A 23,019-nucleotide genomic window follows, 5' to 3' on the forward strand; every position below is an offset into this window, starting at 1 on the left:
TACCCTGAAATTTATTTTTTGTTTTGTTTTGTCAAATAAATAACAACTTGCTCAAACAAAGAAAAAATTCCGAAATGATATTGGCCCTCTCATTGACCCCCAATGCATAAAATTTTATTGAGACACTTGATGAAAGGCTCAGGGCTTTGTGGGTTGCTTCACAATCATGACGGAGCATTTAACATGATGAGCACAGTAGTCGCTTACACTTCCAAGAACTGCCCTGCAAGAGATTCGAATTTTGTGTCACGTATTAGAAGAGCCTGAAGGAAGAATAAATAAATAAAAAGAATTTTGGATTTGCAAAGTTCAAACATGTACCTCTTTACAATTCCATAACCATGACTTCCAACAACCAAAAGGGAGGCCTGATGTTTATCAACAGCGTCACACATAACATTTCTGGGATCACCTTCCATTACTTCCACTTCTACATTTTCCACCTGCACTGTTGCTAATTAACCGTATTCGCTTGATAAATCACATTAATTAGCTGACCACATAATATGCAGAATGATGCGTGAATTATCAAAAAAATGGCAGAATTTTGGAAAAATAGCCTAGTGAGTGTTCATAATAACGTTGCAGACATCACTTAAAGGATTTTGTACTTACCTTTTTGCTGGTGCAAACATCCTTAGCTTTCTGCACGGTCTTACCAGTGGATTTCTTCATATCCGCCTCCAAAGAAGTCATAAAGTCCACAGAACCTGCATTTTACAATAACATGAATTAACCATGCAATTAATGAATTAATGAAGCAGATAATGAGATTGGTTTAGTTAATTACCAAATCCGGCGACGCCGAGGGCAGAAGAGGCAGAACTCCTAGCATGAATGACGATGAGCTTGAAAGGGTGGTTGGTGCCGTGAGCAAAGAAATGGTCCAACGTCCACTCCAATGCATAAAAGCTATGCTCACTGTCGTCCACTGCAACTAGCATCAGCGGCTTCCCCTTGTTCTCACTACCTTCCGCCATTATCTTAATTAATCGCTAATTAATCCAAGTTAATCACTAATTATCAACAAAAACAGCAAGAAGATCCAAATTAATTAGTTCAGTGTGGGATTAATTTAGTTGGACAGTGTGCTTGTGGGTGGTAACGGCTGTATAGGATAGGATAGTAGCTGGCTGTTGCTGAATATGGCGATGCTATGTGTATACATATATATGCCTAAATTGTTGGTAACTGTATCGAGGTCGTTACGCCCCTCGACTCGGTTTCTTAACCGTCTGTGAATCAATGGCCTTGAGATGGCGGGAGTTTCTGTGAGGTCCAATTCATGGCTCATATCAAAGCGGAGTGCTGGGCCAAGTATGATCCCTCTTTAGGAGCCTCCAAAAGCTAAGACATCTCATATTCTGTTTCAAATAGGTCGAATCCAACTGAATCAAACAAAATAAATTAGTTACAATTTGGTCTGATTTTTACACTATTGAGTGTACAAATTGGATTAACACACTCAGAGTAGTTTAATTTGACCGATTTGAAAATAACACGAATTGGATTACGTCTAATTTGACTAGAGTTAAATGTAGTGAAATTATGAATCCCGCTAAAAGGTTGAGATTATGGCAAGAGTCTACAGGAGCCCTTCATTACCAGACGAAAGGATGGTGGGAGCCAAATTGGGTCTAGAAACGTTTAAAAACTTTAATTCAAATTAGAATCCTGAGCTAAGCATCGGTCTCAACCCTCACATGCTTTAAGTTAAAGCAAGGCTTTTCCCAAAATAAGTGTACCGCACGGATGACAGGGTAGGGAACCGAACAGAAAAGTGGGGTTTTTATTTATTTATTTATACTTTTTTATAATATAAAAAAATTTAAAGTTGGGGTCCACTTGGAGATCCACCAGCATTTATCAATGTCGACCCAATTACCATAACAACAAACAAACCTTATTTAAAAAAAACCTTGAAGCAAAATAAAATAAAATATTGACCTTAAGTAAAATTAAAATAAGATTATTAAATGATTTTATGATAAAGTATATTTATGCAACCAAAAGTATGTTTCATGATGCATCCGTCCATTTATGTGGCCTCTTTCTCAAGTTTCGATTATGTTATGTTATTTTAGATTTACATTGCGTACAGATTAATCTTATATCGATGTGAATTATTAATTCTATCTTATTAATATGACTTATATATAAAAATTTACTCGAAATATCCATAATTATTTAGTAGACAATTATCAATACTTTTCCTCACCAAAATTTACGTTGAATTCGTATATTGTTTGTGTCTCTGAAATAATTGTCACCTTTGGAAAATAGCAAAGGAAATATATAAAAGCACAAAGTTAGAAAAGCGAGGTCTTTTAGGAATTTACAAAATTAAAGTCCTCCTAGAAAGGTACAGCAGCGCATAAATAATCTTGCTGTCATCATTCTATCACACTGTGTACGTTCCATCACCAAATGGCTGAATCAAGTTTGGGAGGGTATTATTGACAATAACAAAAAGCTTGAGGCAAGGGTATATCCATGTATATATATGCTTATTTGAACTTGAGACCGTAAAGTTTGACCTTTCAGCATTAAAAAAAAGTTTGAAATCTCCCTTCAATTTAATATTATAGCTTGAGGCAAAGGCAATCGCCTTCATTCATCCTAAGAGCATTTCCAGCAGTTAAGGCTGGACTCAGACTGGGGAGGGAGGGTTGGGCAACAATGCAAAACACCTGAAAAAATGCATTAGACTTTCGAACATCATCAGCATTTCACGTGTTCGAATGACTAATGCATTTGTTGTATATATAGTATAAATACATAAAATACTGATTTTTGTTATAAAAAATATATGATAATCTACAAAATAATGAGTAATGCAAACATGTGATGAAAAGTTATAGAGAGCATTGATAATGATGAATAAGTTTTTTTTGTTTGTTTTTTGTTTTGGTTGAAGAATGATGAAGAACGTATATATGTAATGTAAAATTGTAAATGAAATAAACAACAAGGTACAAACTTTCATGTCTCATTTCGACTGGAAGTGCAAATCTCTAGTTAAACCGACCCGCACTACGACTTATTCTGTTGCCTGCTGCTTAGCCAGCAATTGTATAAAACTGCTGCACGAGCTCAATATATATTAGTAATTTTATTTAGCGCATCTGTGTATAATTTTCAGAGACAGAAGTCGCAGTCCCACCGTCCCAATCCAAGTCTGAAGTTGAGAAAAGATTCCAGCAATATATAAACACACTTACACCTAAATAAATTGCATGTATATATACTAATTAAATTATTTTAATCTAATTTAAATTACGATGAGAGGGATTTAAAATTGGGTTTATACTAATCAAATTATTTTAATTTCAATTCTTAATATTTTCATTAACTAAAGGTATTTTTTGGTATTTTGAATGTTTTACCATTCTCTCCATTTTGCTTTATATATAGATAAAAGGTTAGCACGTTCCCTTTTATATTATCCGATTCGTTTTTATATTTTATTAGGTCCCGTTTGGTTCACGGAATGGATTTGAGGAGAAATCACTTCCGATGTCATTTCCCAAGGAATGAGAATGAAAGATTCCTTTCCCAAGTTTGGTAATGTCGAGAAAGTAACCGGGAGATTTCACTTTGTTTCCTTTCCTATGTTTGTTTTGAGTAGGAATGAAAAATAAAGTTTGTATAATTTTTCAATTATACCCATATTAAATCAAATAAAAAATAATAATGCATTTAATGATACGTTGTAATTCTAAATTGTTCATAGGGACAAAATAGTCATGAAAATTGTTCATTGAATGTTGGCTCATTTTCCCAAACTTTCCCATGAGGAGGGAAAACAAAACCCGAGTTAAGAGGAGGGCTTCACTTTTCCCCCTACTTTCCTATGTGCCAGACAACAATTTCCCATGCATGGACTTACTAAACATGGGAAAGCAATTGAATTCTCATTCCTAAGCCTCATTTCCCATGAACCAAACGGAACCTTAAGGGTTTGCTTTGACATTTGATTTGAGGTGGTTGAGTGTATTTCAATAATTTCTTAACTTGAAACATACTATTCTCCTATTAGGATTGTTGTATTAGTTTTTGTTAGTTGAATGATTTCTATTTTTAATTTTCAGACAGGATCTTATGAATCTCAGTTTGCTTAATTAACAAATAGGCAAACGCGCCCTAAACAATAAAATAATTACATCAAAAATTGAGGGAGGACGAGCCACCTCAATAATGCCCTCAAACACCATTTTCATTCCATAATAGTAATTTTGCAAAACCCAAAAAAAAAAAAGAGGAAAAATAATGAGAAAATGGAGAAATGAATTGTGTTTTTTTTTTCTTGTTTGAGAAATCATATTTTTTCCTCTTAATATTGCACTTTTATCCCCATAAATAAATAAATAAAGAAGGCGAAAAATACCCATCAACCCTCAATGAAAATTTCCTTTTTATTTTTGTTGGGTCATGAGACAAAAAAGAAAAAGAAAAAGATTTTCATTATTGTTGGTGGTGGTGGGAGGGAGTGGACGTTTTGAGTTTCCGCGGCAAGCAAATAAAAGAAAATCCAAGGGTATTTGCGTCAGCTCACATTAAATTTATTCCAGTCTGTCGTCCGAAGGCTCTGAACCGTCCATCCGAGCTCCAAACCGAAAATTAGCAACAACTTTGAGGGCGTATCAGTCTTTTTAGATTAATTCAATTTTGCGAAGAGCCGTTTTAATAATTTTGAAAATTATAATCTACCAAATGACAATTATAACGACATCGCTCTCTGACTCTCTCTCCTGTTGTCGCAGAAAGATTATTTTATAATCTAAGCAAGGCGTACACTCTCTCTCTCTTCTGTGGAGCCCCTTACCATCATCAATTCAACCCCCATTTCTCTGAAACCAAATTCCAACACACCCTTCCCTCTTTACAATCGAATTAGGGTTTTGCTTTTCCCAATTCGTTTGCAGATCTGATCCCAATATCGCATTCTTTTGAGATTATTGAGAAGCCACAGATCCTGGTCGCGTAATTGTTTTGCTTCCTTCTGTTCCGGTACGTTTAATCGTAAATGTGAGAAACTGATTGATTTTCTACGTTGCTCGGCGTGGGATTCTGTGATCAGATTCGGTTGAATTGCAGATTCTGAGGATTTGAATCGCATTTCCGTTGGAATTTTACTTTCATGTCCTGCTTTGAATTCAACTTCTCCCCACCTCGTGAGTATATATGATCCCATGCAAATCAATATGCTATAATTTCGTTGAAATTCTTATGCCTTTTGGATTGCACGTATATATAAATGCATTTGTGTGGTTTGTTTCTGTGAAGCGGTTGTTGGAATATAGATCTTGAAAATTGGCTCCTCAAAGACGGTCGCAGCGCCACATGGGTGGCCAGATGCAGCAGAGCAATGCCGCCGCGGCTACTGCTCTGTACGACCACGCCACCGGCGCCCCTGCCGGGCCTCTGCACAATGCGGGGCCTGCCGGCGATGCTGGTGATGCAGTCATGGCCCGGTGGCTCCAGTCCGCTGGGTTACAGCATCTGGCCTCACCATTGGCTTCCACGGGAATCGACAACCGTATGCTCCCCAATCTCCTCATGCAGGTATTATATTCATAGCCATTGCCTATGTGATTGTGCTATCGTATCCGCTTTTTTCATGTAGAATTACATGATGACTAAGCGTTTGATATTGTTATAGGGTTATGGCGCTCAATCTGCTGAAGAGAAACAGAGGCTTTTGAAATTAATGCGAAACCTCAATTTTAATGGGGAGTCTGGTTCTGAGCCATATACACCTACTGCGCAAACTTCAGGTGGGGCTGCATCGGATGGTTTGTATTCTCCGGAGTTCAGGGGGGATTTTGGAGCTGGGCTGTTGGACCTTCATGCTATGGATGATACAGAGCTTCTGTCTGAGGTATGGTAATTTAAAAAATTCATAATGTTCTGTGTTTAACTTAGCTGGGAAGTTCTGCATGGATTGGTCTTAAAACATTAATAACGATGAAGTACGAGATTGGCTACTGGGTGCTGTCAAAGGACGAGATTGGTTACTAATCCCTGACATTGAGTCGTTTTGTTTGAAGTTGCTTTACAACATTCCATGTTGTTATTCGGTGATATGTGCTGGAATTCAGACCCGTTATGCACTTGGGAATATCAAGTTGTGACATCAGTATTTTATAATGATAAATTGGTCTGAATTTATGGCCAAATTTTTATGAGCTAAATATTTTAATTAAATTGTGAATTCAGGATGGGTTGATGGGGATTCCCTGGAAATTCACTCACTTGTTAGGGTAATTTCTCTTGGATTGCTGTTTTGTTTCTATATGAATTTTACTTGTGAATAGGTTCTTAAATTTAAATTTGCTTTGTAAAACTTGTAACATCTCTGATTCTAGCCAGTACATTATCATTTTTGTTCCCTTTACCTATTTGTTATTGGTCCTTGTTTTCTTGTGATATATATTTATAGCTGCATAGTGAAAAGAGTTAAATCCTCACCTACTTTTGAAATGTTGTGCTTACTGTCTTGGGGTCTGTTCTTTACCTTTTTCTTGAGTTATGATCAATGAGACTGCTTTGTGTCTGTCTAGGATATTTTTTTTACTTCCTACTCTGTTGCTTTATTTGTTAATAAAATGCAATATTGTTTTCATGTTCAGCATGTCATCCCTGAACCCTTTGAGCCATCGCCATTTATGCCTGGTGGTAAAGCATTTGATGATGAATTCAATTTGACAAGTGGTAGGCAGCAAAGAGTACTACCTGATCCAGATGCATCAGTTCCAGTAGCCCAGAGTGAAAAGGAGAGCACAAAGGAAACTAACGTGGCTAAGATTAAAGTTGTGGTATGTGTTTCATTTCGCAGCTGAGTGCTGCGCTTGTGTATTGTTGGATATGTGTGGTTATATCATGTTGTTGATGACTTGGTACCTAATTTCTATATGAATGCTTTGGGTCTTAACATATATCAATCTTGGCATCTGATCCTGTCGTGTGATTTGAAGGCATATGATGGAATATCATGTTATTATTTTGTGTGAAACTTTTAAATTTTTTGTGTTCTAATGGGTATATTAGGTACGCAAAAGACCTTTAAATAAGAAGGAGCTTTCGCGGAAGGAGGAGGATATTGTTTCTGTGTATGACAATGCTTATTTGACAGTCCACGAACCCAAACTAAAGGTTTGTTCTCAGCAACCAGATGCCATTTAAAATTTCTGGCCGAATTTTGTTTTGGAAATTGAAGTCTCTTTCTTGCACATATTCTGTTTTGGGTTTTACATTTTTGGTCATGTAATAGGTGGACTTGACTGCATACGTGGAGAAGCATGAATTTTGTTTTGATGCTGTTCTGAATGAGTATGTTTCAAATGATGAGGTAATATACATCTTTTTGTACATGGAAGTGTATAAATCTTGACTTAATATTTCCTTTGATGTTTAGGATACTGTTGCACATTAGGCATGGTCCTTATGTGCATGTTCCTCTATGATTGTTTCTCGGTTGGATAAAAAAGGTTTAACCAGTTGAAATGCTTTATGAAACAGGTATACCGGGCTACTGTAGAACCAATTATTCCCATTATTTTTGAGCGAACAAAGGCTACTTGTTTTGCTTATGGTCAAACAGGTAGGTGGTGTATATAATCTGTCCATGTCATACACTACTTGATTATCAGTTTATCCTTGTTGAAACTTTATTCTTTTCATCTGTGTATATGACAGTCATCAAAATGCAGTATCATTGGTTGAGTAATGACCTTGTGATATATATTTAAATAATTATAATTCCAAATCATATTCTATTCTTCCCTAGTTAGAGTTTGACTGCTAAGTTTGTCCTTCCTTTAAGCTTTATATACTCTTAGAAAGTTACCAATAGACAAAATTCAGGTTTTCACGCTTGTCAGATCTATTCACTTTGTTTGGGGGGCTCTGAGACATTATGTTTGTGGCTTATTTCTGGTGCCACTTAGTGGTTTTACTTGTTGCTATGTGATCCTTTTCAATCATGCTAAATGTCTTCTGTACTGAAAATACTAACAAGATTTGAATTACAGGTAGTGGCAAGACATTCACAATGCAACCGTTACCTATCAGGGCTGCAGAAGACCTGGTCAGATTGTTACATCAGCCAGTTTACCGTAACCAGAGATTCAAATTGTGGCTTAGCTACTTTGAGATTTATGGAGGAAAGCTCTTTGATCTTCTCAGTGAGAGGAAGTATATCTCTTTGTTTGACTGGTTCTTTTATTTTAATGTTATGATGGTATTTGAAAATTAGTTTCTTTTTTGCCAAAAATACTGTTCTATTTGTTTGTTTCTAATTTTTAACTTTAAATTGCTATGACTTTGGAATGGGATTTGGACTCATGACATCCTCCTTTAAGGAAAGGTATAGGCTTGTAGATACCGTCAGGGGATAGCTATGTTCTAGAATGATCTTTTGGATTGCAGAGGGTAGCTATGTGTGTTAGTGCATAATAATGGTCTAGCTGAGTATAGGACAGGGCATAAGACACATAGTTTTGTGTGTGAAGGATTCATTTGTGTAACTACCAATGATGTTGCAATGGTTTGAAGCATGTCATGTTTCAGTTACTAAGGCATCAGTTGTCCATTTTCACCAAGTATTAAATTTCATGTGAATTTTTTGAGCAATGTTTGTGGAAAGCATCTAATTATTACTAGTTGGGTTATGTGGTATAATTTTAGAATGGGTGTTCTGATTACGTGCAAGCATTTGTTTCTATTTGCATTATGCATCATCTTATTTTATATGACAGCACATTTATTTGCATTTTTTTAGAGATGCATAATAATGCACGTATGCATGTGAATTTTGGTTCACTTGGTGGTCTACTGCTGTAATTATGTTATGACATAAATGACTTCATTTCTTTGCAATAGGAAACTTTGTATGAGAGAAGATGGACGGCAACAAGTTTGCATTGTTGGACTGCAAGAATTTGAAGTTTCAGATGTACAAATTGTTAAAGAATATATTGAGAGAGGGAATGCTGCTAGAAGTACGGGGTCAACTGGTGCTAATGAAGAGTCTTCTAGGTCTCATGCTATTTTACAACTCGTTGTGAAAAAGCACAGTGAGGTAAAAGATTCTAGGCGGAACAATGATGGAAATGAATCTAGAAGTGGGAAGGTTGTGGGGAAGATCTCTTTCATCGATCTTGCTGGTAGTGAAAGGGGTGCTGACACCACTGATAATGACCGACAAACAAGGTAATCTTCCAACTTTTTTAGGCTATCGGCTTTTCTTTCTTCTTGTTTCTCTATGATTTTGGCGTTTGGTGATATAATTGTACTGGCAAATCCGTCATTGGGCTAAGTGTGACGCCTGGGCAGGTTTTAAGAAGGCCCATGGTGTCAATAGTACTAAAGAAAATCAGAAATTGTTCTTGGCTGTACCTATTCCATCAGGATAATGCTTCTTAGGCTACCGTTGTTCTTTCTCACATTCCTTGTAATGTCAGTACTGTTATGATGATTTACTGACTACTGAATTTGTTGAACCAAAATGGGTCCTTGCAGAATTGAGGGAGCAGAAATTAACAAGAGCCTTTTGGCTCTGAAGGAGTGTATTCGTGCTCTGGACAATGACCAGATCCATATACCTTTCCGTGGAAGCAAACTCACAGAAGTGCTTCGTGATTCCTTTGTTGGAAATTCAAGGACTGTTATGATATCTTGCATTTCTCCAAATGCAGGGTCATGCGAGCATACACTTAACACTTTGAGATATGCGGATCGGTATGCTTTATGCTATTGTGAACTTAAACAACTCAAATTACTGTACTAGTGCTTAATGATTAAACTTATATTTCAGACTAAAAGATTAACTTTAAACGAACAGGGTTAAAAGTCTTTCAAAAGGTGGCAATGCTAGAAAGGATCAAGCAGTAAATTCATTACCACCAACTATTAAGGATGTTTCATCGACATCATCTACACTGGTTTCTGCTGAGATAGAGGATGCCCGTGAGCAACGTCAAGAAGTTAAAGTAACTGATACAGGCAGAAGAGCTGTGGAGAAAGAAAGTTTCACATATATTCCAACTGTTGAGTTTGACAAGCAGCCTGCAAAGTTGTCATCAAGTAACCCCATTAGTATTCGGGAAGAAAGCGGGGTGGCTTCTGGTGTAATGGATAGGGAGAGATTTGAAATTAATAATTCTTATGGTGATTCTTACAGCCAGAAGATGCTCTATTATTCCCAAAACTCGGGTGATACAGAAGAGAAAGTACAAAAAGTGTCACCACCTCGTAGGAAAGTAACCAAGGATGAAAAATCAGAAAAGTTGGGTAATTGGCTGAAAAAAGGTGGATCTGATCTCTCCACCACAAGTTCTAAGCAGCAAAATACAGGAAATTATAACACAAGCAATGTTGGATCCAAACAATCTGAGCCTCAACTTCCTGATGGGCATATCAATGCCATTCTCGAGGTTGGTACTCTGGCTTTGGTCATTATATTTGTAGTTGTTTTACAAGTAATCCTCCACCCCCTGCTAATTTTTTTTGAGCTCTTTGGACTGTATTAGGAAGAAGAGGCCCTAATTGCTGCCCATAGAAAAGAAATTGAGGATACGATGGAAATTGTTCGCGAAGTAAGTGAAACTTTCTTCTTTTGTTTTTTTGCAAGATATTTTGATTGCCTCTCCAACAGATCTTGTTAACTGAGTGAGAAACTGGCATTTTTAACTTGTCTGTCATGTCAACCTGCTATATAGCGTGCATCCTGTATTTTTTGGTAAATAGGTGCTTATCCCGTGTTGTTTTGGTTACCAGGAAATGAAACTGTTGGCAGAAGTGGACCAACCAGGGAGCCTGATAGACAACTATGTGACCCAGTTGAGCTTTGTGCTTTCTCGCAAGGCAGCTGGTCTGGTTAGCCTGCAAGCCCGTCTTGCAAGATTCCAGCATAGACTAAAAGAGCAGGAAATACTAAGTCGCAAAAGAGGACCTCGTTAAGGCAGGCACTTTGTTTCGTTGCGCTGATGGCGGCACTGTTACTTGTATTAATCTGAACTCTCTTTTATATATTTTTCATTTTCATCTCATCTGGTGGAAAACATTGATACTAAACAGCATCCTTTTTAAGTTCTGCTTATTCTGTCTTGTTATGGTCCCGGCAGTTACAAAGCAGGATCTGCGGGAGGGGGATTTGAGGCATTGCAGACTCCGGGCAGTTCACATCCAGACTTCTGGCTAAGGGCGGCAATGAGGATTCAATTCACGTCTTTTGCCGGTGATTGTGTTCTCATTTGTAATTCTTTAGATAAGTTGATGTGTTCTTGCCGAGTCTTTTGTGGGTTGTGGACTTTGGCTGTTGTGTAAGTGGTGACTGGAAATTTGATTTGACAATGTATTTTCTAGTAAAGAAAAAAAAAGAAATAGAATGATTATTACTCTGTCATCCTGACTATTATCTTATTTCATTCTTTTCTTTTGCACTGTCCCTTGAATACCATACATTTCCAATATTGATCACAGAATTATTCCGAGGATTTGGCTACTTTCCAGGTTAAACAAAACCAAATAAACATGAACCAAAATATTATTTTATCGGATAGAGTAAATGCTGGCAAGTAACTATCACTTAATTCAGGGGCACAAATGAATCTTCAACAAACTCTGGCCAAAACAAATGAAAACTTTCTTTTATAGAACAGAATTCTCCAGAAATATTGTGTTACAATTGTTGGATCAACTCAATTACTAATATATAGGCAAATGGCCAACAAGATACAAGGGCTAAAAAAAAACTAGCAACAAGGACTCAGTCAGCGCATAACCTGAAAGCTTATGGAACTTTTTGAACATATATGTGACAAATCAAAGGTTCGCACTTGTATAGTATATACAAGTTACTATTTCTGCCTTGTGCTCTGCTAACCTTTCCTCACAGGACTCACCTCACCAAGACAAATCTTAAATTATTTCAAAAATTTCGAAGCTGGCATGCAACTCACACCCGCGAGCACACCTAATTCATCGTCTGTTACTCTCTAATTCCTAATTCTTGGTTGGTACTACCGCATGCCAAAGCTAGCTTGCTCAATCAGTCCGCTCTCAATTTTAGGATCTCCTTGGCTGTTCTCAATCGAAAATATGGCATGTGTTCCTGCAAGGACAACAAACAGAGTTGAATCATACTAATTAACAGTTGAGTTAACCGAGAGCAGGATATACATGAGCATTTCATTCTATAGCATACTACTTCCCAATAAATTATCAGGAGAAGTAAAAGCAAGAAACAGAAGGAACCAGTGCCAAGTATTTTCCCCCTAGAATTACGTTGAACATATAATTTTCCATTATTAATGGTTTGAATGCAGGTCCGAGAAAATAAAAATGAAAACAACCAAAAGATACTTTAACTTGGGAGACAAAATATACACTTCCGTGTGGCAAAGCAACAGAAGCATCTCTAAGCGCCTTACCTGCTTGAAACAGAGATCCAAGCCCCTGCTATAAAAGTCAGCATATTTGATCATGAACACACCACAGTCAAACCTGTTAAGAAAAATTAATTCAAAAATACATTTCAATTAGCAGAAGTCTCTTTGCTTACTGTAAAGAGTTTGGGAAAAAGATAAAAGAAAACCTATAACATTAGACATGTAATGCCTACCCATTCTCCTGCTCAGGAAGGTCTTCAACATATTCTAATTTCCAAGAACTCAAATTGATGTCTTTTCCACACTTATCCTTCACTTCATCAACATAGTATTTCGCCTGTCAAACATAAACAGTCAAAGTTAGCCGCAACTTAATCGGTTTAATGAATTTATTCGTTTTCCTACCATTTTGAAAAACATCTGTACCAAGGTACTGCCATTAGTATCCAAAAAGAAAAAGAAAAACGAAGATGAAGAGTTAATTGATGGCTGATGATCGATGAAATATTTGTCCACACAGCAAACTTTTTACGTGCCTATGTGCATATTTCATACCACATCAAGTATGGAGGAAGGGCAATTGTTATCAAGTTCTGCAGGCAAGACTGACAAGATGATTTTCTTCATTTTTAAAATTCATGAACCCAGTCAACTCCAGACCAAACAAACAAAGAACCCAATCAATTCAAACATATGTTGTAGTTCGAGTAACAGGAAATTACACGAACCGCTAATGGCAAGATTTTATTTTTTCAAAGCATCACTACTCGTCACCCCCTTCCCACAAGAAAAAGTGAAAGGGAATCAAGGACCGACATTTTGTGTAACAGACTTTCTGACTTTATTGCATGCATCATCAATAAATTATATCAACCGCCGAACAGAATATGACTACAAAGCATACCAATCTGTTCATCACTTGGGTATCCCTTCCTTTGAGTGAATCAAGATACTGTAACTTCTCCTCTGCCTTGTTAATAACTGCCAAACACCAATGTATTTCTTTGTGGATGGGAACAAATATCTGAGAAGAAAACAACTTATGAAATAAATGTAATTTCACTTAAACTGTGTATATGTGCAATGAAGAAGGTTTGAATGAAGTTACTTTGTCACAATCGATGAGGCTGTATCCCAGCTTCTTTTGGGTAGTCCACCTTCTGACGGATTTATAATCATAGTTACTTTTCCCACCTATCAACTGCACATACAATTTCAGTAAAATAAGAGTAGCTAACATAGAAATCAATATCCTAAATCCAACAGCAAAGATGGTTACCCAATCTAGGCAAATAATTACTAGGAGTGTGAATTGCACGGGCTGAGCTGACAGACCTTGCCTGAGGTTAGCCCAATAAGCACATGGCTGAGCTCTCAGCCCAGCCCAATCTTCGGGCCTAATGAAATGTAATATATGTATACAAATGAGAAAGAAACAAATGGGTACAATTTGGGTTGGCGTTATATCATGCTGATTCATCCTGAACTTCAAATCAGGTCTAAAAACTCAGCCAAAACTCAAATGAGACTCATCCTAATAAAAATTCAGGCCAAATTGGTCAAAGCTTTTGACCAATCCAACTCAACAAACAGTCCTAATAATTAAATGATGAAATAGAAGTATGAGACTATTTGACAATGAACATGCATTAGAGCTTTATAGTTTTTGCAGTGACAAGAACTCATGTATTCATACCAGTGCACTTATCTAGACAACAAATTAATGAAATCAATAAATATTATTCTGACAGTAAAAAAAAAAAAAAGGAAAACTAAACAGATTATGCATATACAACCACTGCCCGGAACAAAGTGTAAAAGAATGAACAAGAAAGAAAGCAAATTACAAACCTTTTTGTAGAAAAATGTGTTGAAGAAATGACATTTTAAGAAATTCTGTGGCTCTCTCTTTTCCCTCTCTTTCAGCAACTCAAAGTAGACATTTATGACCTGGACGGAAAAGAATACATATGTATCAATCACATTACCAGCTAGGCAAGCCTGGACAACCCCACATGAACCATACAAAACAAAATGCAATGAATTGTTTTTTTTGTTATTGCAATTTAACAAAAAAGTACAAATGTAACCTAGAAAATACCTCGTCATTCAACCATGCACGTGGTCTAAGGCACTGCAGCATTTCACCTGTGATCTCTATGTTTGAGTTCTCATGAGTTACCAAGACTCTCCTCCTGTATGAACCCCAACACTGTTATACTTTCAAGTTTCAACTAAACCAATTCAAAGATGAAACAGAATATATATCAAACCATACCGATTGGCAGAGGAAAATGCTTGCTCAACCTCAGCCATTTCCTCCTTTCGAAGAGCAACAAAGGGTTCATCGGGTACAACCTAAAAAGAAAAGGATTTAACTATTAAGAGAAGACTGTTGATAAATTCATCATCAATGTTTACTTACCACAAGCTGTAAACTTTAGTATACTAACACTGCAAATGATACTTCAAAACAGGTAGCAAGTTAACGAAAAGAAATTCACCTTCACTGGTTTCTTTTGTGGACGCAGCGATTCAAGCAGAGACAGTTTGCTCACATTGAACTCAATTTGGGAATGCAAATGTTCAAGTTTCGGAGTCCGCCTCTCTACACTCTCAAGCAACTGCTTGTACACTACCACACTCGGCACCTCCACCTCTCGATTTAGCGACAATGAGTCCAACATCTTTCCTGCACTGTCCACTTTGAAAGGGCCATTCGTCAGTGTGGTCAAGTCTGAAACCACCGAAGAAGCCGATGGCTGAGTACCCTGAGGTCCACAGTCCACCATCTTCGTATCCAATTCCTGCACATAATCCACCACAGAAGGCCCTTCTCGGTCATCTTCCTCTATAGCCAGAACTTCTTCTATGCTCGAATCCTCAGAAACTCGGTCAGTTTCAACCTCTTCATCCAATTCAATCACCTCCTTGCCCTTGTTCAAATAACGGAATGTATCTAACGCCCTGCTCTTCGCCTTTTCCAAATGGAAAGACAATAAACTGCCCATTATGACACCCGACCGCTCCTTCTCATGAACCCCTCTGGTTTTTGGGCTCGAATCTTCTCTGTTCGAGAAGAACCCGAATTTGCCTGTTCTACAAGGGGCGTGAACTCTCGTCAGTGGCGGCTTTATATCTGGGTAACGAGAGACCCTCGAAGCGACGCTATTGGAAGATAATATGGGCCGGTCCGGGATTTGCTTCACATAAGAGAATCTGGGTCGCTTTGAAATTTGAAAATTCTGCGAATACGGAGATGGGTGTGCAGAATTCAAGCTCAAACACTCGTCCCCTCGCTTACGATTGCTGGTTAGTGCTCCCATTGATAAACCCAGAGCACAAAAAGACCTAGAAATTCACATCTCATCCAAAGAATGCCATCTTAGAGCAAACACAACCAATTTGAAATTTTTGGTGGGCGGATTGAATGAGTAATCAGCTGGCGAAACTTAAACCCTAAATGCGAGGCAATTGAAACCAAAAGTTAGGGTTTTGCTTAAGGTCCAAAGAAAAAGTAAAAATTAGAGGAAGAGAATGGTTCGATTTCAAAATCACAGAGATTTGAAGGGAGGGAACAAAACCCTATAAACGCATAGGAAGAGGGGGTCGATTTCAAATAAGCACGCACCAGAAAATCTGTCTAGACAAATATCGAGTGTTCCCGCTACAAAATAAAAAAAGGGGGCTGAGATGAGAGAGAGAGCGGAGGAGGAGCTTGTTTTCCTTAAATATTTGTTATTAACGTTGAAGAGGATTTTCAATTTTGATGCACCAGAGCTTGAGTTGGGATCTGTAACCCGATTTGCTGTAGGAGGCGTTTCGGCTTTCCCGGTTCGGTGTAGGAAATTATATGGTATTTTTCTATTATTATTTTTTAAATAGTTGCACGTAACACTTGTATGAATCGGGAAATTAACCCAACACAAAAAATAGAATCAGGAAATTAAGAATATGAGAAATAATAAAGGGGAATTCAATATTATACCCAATATAAAAGTTCAAATTAAAAAAAAATTATATATGAAATGGACTTTAGAAACACACTCAAAGCCCATTTACAACATAACAAAAAGATTTTTAACTTCTTTTAAATTACAATACTATCATTGATTTTTTAGAACAAACTCAACTCAAAAACCTCATAAAAAAGCCCAAAACACTCAATAGGGCATCAAAGTAATTTAATAATCAAAATTAAACCAAATAGGGCCAGTTATCATTTTTTGAGTTTGTTTATATAAATTAAATATTGTATGATTTTATAATTTAGTGCTAAAAATAGGTATATGACTAAATATTTCAAGAAGGAATATCATATGAAATTATTTCAAATTAATATGTTTCCTAAGTCTTGTAGGGTTTAATTAGGTATATGTTAAATGTATGAAAATCAAGAACTGAAATATTTCAATACCCATGTGTTAGTAAATTCAAGATAAGTGAGACACGCCAATTCTAAATAAGTCAGTATGCCAACAAGGAAAAAATTGTCCAAGTAGGCATGGTTACTTCTCAATGCACACACTTCTTGGTTAAGGAGAAAAAATTGTGCATGACTATCACACTAAAATATTATATTACTAATTTATATGTTATAATATAAATGTATCATCGATTTATATTTTATAATAATAATAATAAATAAAATATACATTATAGCATAAGTAAATTTATAACACCACGTAAATGTTGACCTGTCACATTAAAAAATTCCTCGTTAAGGAGCTATTGCTACCCTTCTGACCGTCCCGCCTCTATTACTAACTCCCAATCTATATACTACATTCGGAGACAATATTCCAAAGTATAAAATAAAAGTTATGCATGTCATGGTAAATCTTGGACATGCCACGCTCTAAGGTCCCAATCTGGGCACTGCTATTCTATGACTTTAAATGTGTTTTTTTTTTTAATACAAGCGATATTTTATTTTAATATGATTTAAACTATTGGAATGGAGATTCAAACAGCAGAATAATATGATTTAAACTACTAGAATGAAGATTCAAACTACAGAATGGAAAACACATTCACTCTAACCAACTTATGACTTTAATCACTGAACAAAGAAAGAGCTTGAGTTTGTTGGATTGGGAGTAATTTAAATAAGAATAATGATTGGTCAATTTTTATTTCAAGTATTTATGAATTTGGGGAAAAGTAGGTGGGTAAGAAATTGGAGACGATTAGGTAAATCTTTGAGTTTTTAAGCAAGAAGCATACAATTAGGGGAGGAAGCTTAACCAGATCCAGTACATCCATTGTTTACTCAAAGACTTGAAAAATAATACAAAATTAATGTTTCTTTCCCTAAATACCATGTTACTTTGCAAATTGCAAGACCTAAAGGGCACTGGAGTAAGTAACAGTTATTTGACGGTCGCTAATATGTACATATAACAGGTTATGGATACAAGGTCCTCCGTATATCGAAGCCAAATTATTCAGCTGGGTTAAATATCTGAAACATAAGAAAATATTTGTATCAGCAAATTGAATTTGCAGGGAGGATAGTTATTATCACATTATTCCAGAAAAATTTAAAACTTACATTGTTCAATTCATACAAGCTGCACAACAGCAGCCACTCTTAAGGCCCCATTTTGGAGAAGATCAGCAAGCTCATCAAATAACAGAGCTGTTCGCCAGCCCCAGCCCTTTGGAGCTTTCGGTAAAAGCGTGCCTGTTTGCTTGAAACTTCCAAACACCATGACTTCCCTCTTTGATGGACAGATTAACTACATCATAAACGTACATGAACTACAAAATCAATATGCCAGATTCTGGTGTAACAAACACTGATTACACGAGAATCGGTGAAACTGAGAACATTTTGTTCACTTTGGATCTTACCTGATACCGGGCAGTAACCTTTTCACGAGAATCGACATACATCTGCACCTGTGTCGGGCACACCGTAATGTATCAACTAACAACTACTAGGGATTATAAATGCAAATAAACATACTAGACAGAAAAACAAGGTGAAACAGAAAGGGTGATCATTGAAATGTGAAGATAAGAAGAAGCATTATTCTCCACAACTAAAATAACCCATCTCATGCTCAAACAATCAAGAGCAGGCTAACCTTTCTAAATGAATCAGTAATCTCTGCCTTACGTCGGTGAAGAAATAATCCTGAAATAACAAACATATGATATACGTTCAGCTTAAGGAACATATTTCAAATAAAACTTAGGAAAGCAAAATAACATGTTTCCGAGGTATATCATTGAACAGCAAAGAACAGTACCAAGTGTTCGACGTCCTTGAGGGTCTTCATCATTAAAAGCCTGAACGCTAACCTATAAATTTGAACAACAAAATCCAATCTGTATGAGAGCATGGAAAATGGAGATCAAAAAGCATCATCACAAATCTAAATCTTATATTGAAAAGAAAATAAGTTTATACTGAAACACCTTCCATAAAGAACCAGCATAAAAGACTTCTGGAGAGTGCTTCACTTGGCCATCACTGAGCCTGTGCACATCCTCAAATTGCACCCTGTAGAACCAGGATCGAGAACTTAAGTGAAAAGGTAAACTAGAGACCAAAAAAAAAACTTGACTTGTAATTAGTAGGATGGAGAATTGAACAAAATGACCAATCATTAGATCCATGACACTTGGACAAATAATCCAGTCCCATGAAAAAAGGCTTAGTATAAATAGATGTTCAAAGGCACTTGTAAGCAACTTGTAAAGGAGACTTCTGAGCTAGGATATCATAGGACAGCATCCTAAAAAGAATTTATGGATTCTTATTTTTCAAAAGAGAGCTCAAAATCTGAAGCAAAGCTGTAAAGGATTAATGGAAAGAGCTCACGTACCCAAATCGGAAAGGAGGGAAGTGGCTTAAAGGTGTTTTCAAATCCAATGATATGGAAGAACTGTTTGGATTATCCCACTCAATCCCAATTGCACGGTCTGACGACTCTACCATCTGCACAGGTATGCCACTCGTACTTGGCACTGCCATGGAAGTTCCAGGCATTCGGCTTTGCACATCCATCTCATAGGCTCTCTCTGTTTGCTCCCCATGAGCATTAGCTACATTGTTCCCTCCTTGGCTTAGCCCAACCAAAGCCGTCAAGCCATCTCCAGACAGGTCCCCACTATGGTCAGCTCTAGCCTCTGAATCATCATTAGCAAGAGACTGCTGGCAATTTCTGTTGCCCATGCCAAATGGCACACGGGAAAAGACAAACCGAGTTGGAGGCCAGGCAGTTGCTGGGACAAATGTAGTTCCGCGTCCAATACCAGCAAGCCCATCAATAGGACCCCTAACATGCACACGTACAGGCCTAAAGAGGCCATTTCCTTCACCTGCAGAAGACTCAGCAACATACACGCCAGGAGAATTATTCTGATTGTGCTCTTGCATGTAATATCCAGTGGTAACTCCATGTGAGAATGAAAATTGCTGTCTGCAAGTGCATGCTAAACTTGTAAGACAGCAACTTTTGCATGTATCAGCACCAGTTTCTTGAACTCTCTGGCTTAACAGCATCTATATGATCACATACCAAACAAACAAGTTATTGCATAAACAGATAGATTTTTCTTTGGTAAGTAATAGATAAATGAAAATTAAAAATACAACAATCTCCTCAAAAGCATAACCGCAGGGCAACACTTTGTGTATGAATGTGGTAGAAATAGCTTTCCGAATTTCTCATGGTGGCAGTGGGCGGAGAGCCCTTGCAGTCAGTCTGCAAGGGCCTATAATTGATTTATCAGCAGTATGGTTTATAAGAGATAGAATAGTAAAAGCAAGAAAAACTTAAAGAGAAAACAGTAAACAGAAAGAGACCTGCAACCAAAGACCATCATTTACAGCTTTGCAGGGGAATCCCAATTCCTCAAGTTGCTTTCTTACACTAAGAAGTGCCTCAAAAGACATGTTGCAGTATAAAAGAGATCCCCCTTCAAATATATTAACAAATGCATCATATTCCTCACCACCAACCCCAAAGTTCCCTTTAGCATAACCTTTAAGCTGTCTTCTGCCTACAGTTCTGCCACCCCATGAAAGAGGAGGCATGCCACATCTTCCCCAATCATTTGGCATTAGCTCACTAGTGGAAGAGTTCATTGAAGAGCATTGCCTTGACTGATCCCTGGCAAGCCAACTATTGTTATTTAAGTGATAGCATGATCCTTCATCAGATGGCCCTTCCATAGCAACTCCATTTGCCCCCAATCTACTTGCTCCAACACCAACTGGCATTTCAGTATAACATGAAGTTCTAATTACATCCATTTCTGAAAATGAATTACTCAATGATGAAGGACCACCCATGCTGCAGTTGCATCCTGGCTCCAAATTGGACTGAGGGTATGCAACTTGTTGTACTTGCTGTTTGGAATTTGAAACTCCTGTTTGGAAGTCAACCACACAGTCTGCAAGCTCTATCAGAAGATTACGAGCAGTATTATGGCCATCTAAATCATCTTTTAGATTTAAGCGCCCCAGTTCAGCCTCCAACCTTTTATTAGTGAAACTACCCATCAGATTCTTTCCCTTTGCATTAGATGAATCAGATTGAGTATCTGTTCCTGCCTCAGAACTGGAACTTCCATGATCATAATCTTCTTGTTTGCATTGAGCACCTTTTGCAAGGAATGTATACAATGCCAGTTCAAACCTGTCCATAGAAGAAGAAATTTTTTTTTTTTTTTAATAGGAACTAAGCTGTGGACAATAAAACCTAGTCAGAGGCCATCAATACTCCTTACCGTTTCTCTTCACTGGGTACCCAGAGCTCATCAGAGGTCAGCAATGCAAGCAAGGTTTGGGCAGAAAGTTTTGGAAGCACCTGTCCATGACCAGGAAATTAAAAAAAATATGCAGACAGTAGGTTTGCATGAACAAAATTGAAAAACTAAAAGTATACTTAATCCTCATAAAAATCAAATATACTGACAACACAGATGCCAAGAGAGAGAAAAAAAATTGAACTACACAGTCATTATTAAATTTAAAGATTGAGCTTACACCATGTTTTTTTTAAGGCTGTGGGCAAGGATAAATATGTCTATATAAAAAAGTGCGAAAAATAAGTATGTTTCCTCGGTCCACTGCTCTGTCCTTTCCTCTAATATTTTCTTATGTTATCATATTATATGATCCCAAAGGAACAGAGAATATGTGAGAAACTGACAAAACCCACAAGGCATAATTATGAAGTAAGCTCACCATCCATTACCTCTTTCAACTCCATGGAACCACTTTGACAAAGGTAGCCCCAGCAAGCATTTCTTACTCGTTCTCCATGTATGCCATAATCTTGGCTCTCTGCAAACACCTGAAAGCACAGGTAGACGCCATCAATAACATAAGAAATCGGTAGCATGTCGACCAAACACAAAGAGGCAGCACAAGAATTTCGAACCTGATAGGCTAAGAAGTTTGAAGTCCATAATTCAGATATAATGAAGTCTGTGCATATTGCACATAAATCCTGCATTAAAAGAATAGCAAGATGTAATCCAAATGCACACATGGGGAAGGCATTCCAAGAGCAGAAAAATTAAAGTCCCATAAAATTAAAAAAGCACAAGAAACATAAAAATGAACTTTAGGTCTACAATGAGAATATGATACCTGAAGGTCAAGAAAAGAAGCGGCAGCCAAAACACGAAATGCATTGTTATCATTAAGCTTGGGGTGGTGGCCGTATAGATATGCCAAAGCCATTGCAATTGCTTCTCCGTTAACATTCTTATCGTCAATATGTAAGGTTAAAACCGGCTCATTGGCTTCTTTCCAAGGTCCATGAAGCATGTTCCTGCCAGGCACACAGAGGGTAGCACATGAAAACCCACAATTTTACTCGTAAGCACCCAATCAATACATAATAACGCGTGTATTATTAAAAAAACCAATACTAATTCCCCAGAAATAGCATCAACAAATATACTTAAACTATTTTAATCAACAAATAAACCCCAAATTTTCTGCTTTCAGCATCATCAAACAACGCCCAAGCAAAGCGGGAGGGCGCGAATTCAAGGGCATTTTGGTAAATTGACAGGGTAAAGGGACCTGAAGTAGGGGCTGCGTGAGAGAATGAGGCGGTGGAGGTGGTAGGTGGAGCCCATGGCGTGGACGACCATATCGGAGAAGGCGCCGGAGTTGAAGCCCTCCAATTGAATGTGGTCGCAGAGCGCCGTGAGGTTGCAATCCAGTGCGCGCAGCTCGCTGCTGCTCCGGTCGTTGTCGGAGTGCTGAGAGGGCTGGATCGTCATCTTCATTTGCGGCCCGTACGACCTGGCGGGATTGCTAGGATACTGAGGGTCCATATGAACCACACCTGCACTTGCACTTGGTTGGTTTTTCGATTATCAAGTGTACGAGAGTGGCGATGATGAGAGTGAGAGAACGGTGCTGCAGATCAGAGAGCCATTGTTGATTTGATTTGCTGTTGTTACTTGCTCTACACGAACTGCTGCAGCTTTGGAAATGCAAAGGGGATGGGCGCGGGTCGGACCCGACTGACTTGACCCGTTTGGCCCGCCCAGCCCATTAGTTATATGTTTTTCTCTATGCGTTGAGACGACGTCGTATTAAGTCGTTCTCGAAACGGCGGTGTTTAGTACCAGTTTCAGTGTCATCGTC

The 23,019-nt window shown here is 37.6% G+C and overlaps 4 protein-coding genes across 5 annotated transcripts; 1 reads left to right on the plus strand and 3 right to left on the minus strand.

Annotated features, from left to right (window-relative positions):
• LOC18788694 (universal stress protein PHOS34) lies at positions 73-993 on the minus strand. Its single transcript, XM_007225479.2, has 4 exons — positions 791-993; positions 616-710; positions 322-443; positions 73-223 (listed from the first exon to the last, which is right to left on the minus strand). Exons 1-4 carry the CDS (start codon positions 978-980, stop codon positions 139-141), a joined length of 492 nt encoding a protein of 163 aa, XP_007225541.1. The 5' UTR covers positions 981-993; the 3' UTR covers positions 73-138.
• LOC18791928 (kinesin-like protein KIN-13A) lies at positions 4,731-11,444 on the plus strand. Of its 2 annotated transcripts, XM_020555880.1 has the most exons (15): positions 4,732-5,010; positions 5,098-5,174; positions 5,287-5,565; positions 5,663-5,881; positions 6,633-6,818; positions 7,051-7,155; positions 7,274-7,351; positions 7,522-7,603; positions 8,034-8,196; positions 8,884-9,213; positions 9,523-9,741; positions 9,845-10,436; positions 10,533-10,598; positions 10,780-11,006; positions 11,127-11,444. In XM_020555880.1, the coding sequence occupies exons 3-14, from the start codon at positions 5,344-5,346 to the stop codon at positions 10,960-10,962; spliced, it is 2,445 nt and encodes an 814-aa protein (XP_020411469.1). In that variant the 5' UTR covers positions 4,732-5,010; positions 5,098-5,174; positions 5,287-5,343; the 3' UTR covers positions 10,963-11,006; positions 11,127-11,444. The 2 variants fall into 2 exon arrangements, with proteins under 2 accessions (XP_007225267.1, XP_020411469.1); XM_007225205.2 differs by having other exon boundaries at positions 4,731-5,174.
• LOC18791666 (ubiquitin-like-specific protease ESD4) lies at positions 11,625-16,261 on the minus strand. The gene is made up of 9 exons (XM_020555881.1): positions 14,897-16,261; positions 14,671-14,750; positions 14,494-14,587; positions 14,244-14,342; positions 13,501-13,593; positions 13,297-13,416; positions 12,626-12,729; positions 12,435-12,507; positions 11,625-12,115 (listed from the first exon to the last, which is right to left on the minus strand). The coding sequence occupies exons 1-9, from the start codon at positions 15,716-15,718 to the stop codon at positions 12,053-12,055; spliced, it is 1,548 nt and encodes a 515-aa protein (XP_020411470.1). The 5' UTR covers positions 15,719-16,261; the 3' UTR covers positions 11,625-12,052.
• On the minus strand, positions 17,561-22,888 carry LOC18791478. Its single transcript, XM_007225236.2, has 13 exons — positions 22,447-22,888; positions 22,006-22,189; positions 21,794-21,862; positions 21,608-21,706; positions 21,138-21,217; positions 20,212-21,046; positions 19,229-19,908; positions 18,819-18,903; positions 18,650-18,701; positions 18,485-18,534; positions 18,249-18,296; positions 17,947-18,133; positions 17,561-17,856 (listed from the first exon to the last, which is right to left on the minus strand). Exons 1-12 carry the CDS (start codon positions 22,701-22,703, stop codon positions 17,957-17,959), a joined length of 2,616 nt encoding a protein of 871 aa, XP_007225298.1. The 5' UTR covers positions 22,704-22,888; the 3' UTR covers positions 17,561-17,856; positions 17,947-17,956.

The sequence above is a fragment of the Prunus persica genome, chromosome G1, assembly GCF_000346465.2.
Source record: "Prunus persica cultivar Lovell chromosome G1, Prunus_persica_NCBIv2, whole genome shotgun sequence".
NCBI classification, from domain to species: domain Eukaryota; kingdom Viridiplantae; phylum Streptophyta; class Magnoliopsida; order Rosales; family Rosaceae; genus Prunus; species Prunus persica.

Coding starts and splice junctions, on each gene's coding strand:
- LOC18788694 (XM_007225479.2), bottom strand. CDS start 980: ATGGCGGAAGGTAGTGAGAACAAGGGGAAGCCGCTGATGCTAGTTGCA. Junction 444..615: donor ATGTTTGCACCAGCAAAAAG/GTAAGTACAAAA, acceptor GCAACAGTGCAG/GTGGAAAATGTAGAAGTGGA. Junction 224..321: donor GGTTATGGAATTGTAAAGAG/GTACATGTTTGA, acceptor AATCTCTTGCAG/GGCAGTTCTTGGAAGTGTAA.
- LOC18791928 (XM_007225205.2), top strand. CDS start 5,344: ATGGGTGGCCAGATGCAGCAGAGCAATGCCGCCGCGGCTACTGCTCTG. Junction 7,156..7,273: donor TCCACGAACCCAAACTAAAG/GTTTGTTCTCAG, acceptor GTCATGTAATAG/GTGGACTTGACTGCATACGT. Junction 10,437..10,532: donor ATATCAATGCCATTCTCGAG/GTTGGTACTCTG, acceptor GGACTGTATTAG/GAAGAAGAGGCCCTAATTGC.
- LOC18791666 (XM_020555881.1), bottom strand. CDS start 15,718: ATGGGAGCACTAACCAGCAATCGTAAGCGAGGGGACGAGTGTTTGAGC. Junction 14,343..14,493: donor GTGCATGGTTGAATGACGAG/GTATTTTCTAGG, acceptor TTTTCCGTCCAG/GTCATAAATGTCTACTTTGA. Junction 12,116..12,434: donor TGGATCTCTGTTTCAAGCAG/GTAAGGCGCTTA, acceptor TTGTCCTTGCAG/GAACACATGCCATATTTTCG.
- LOC18791478 (XM_007225236.2), bottom strand. CDS start 22,703: ATGGACCCTCAGTATCCTAGCAATCCCGCCAGGTCGTACGGGCCGCAA. Junction 21,047..21,137: donor GTACCCAGTGAAGAGAAACG/GTAAGGAGTATT, acceptor TTCTATGGACAG/GTTTGAACTGGCATTGTATA. Junction 18,904..19,228: donor TTCCCTCCTTTCCGATTTGG/GTACGTGAGCTC, acceptor CTGGTTCTACAG/GGTGCAATTTGAGGATGTGC.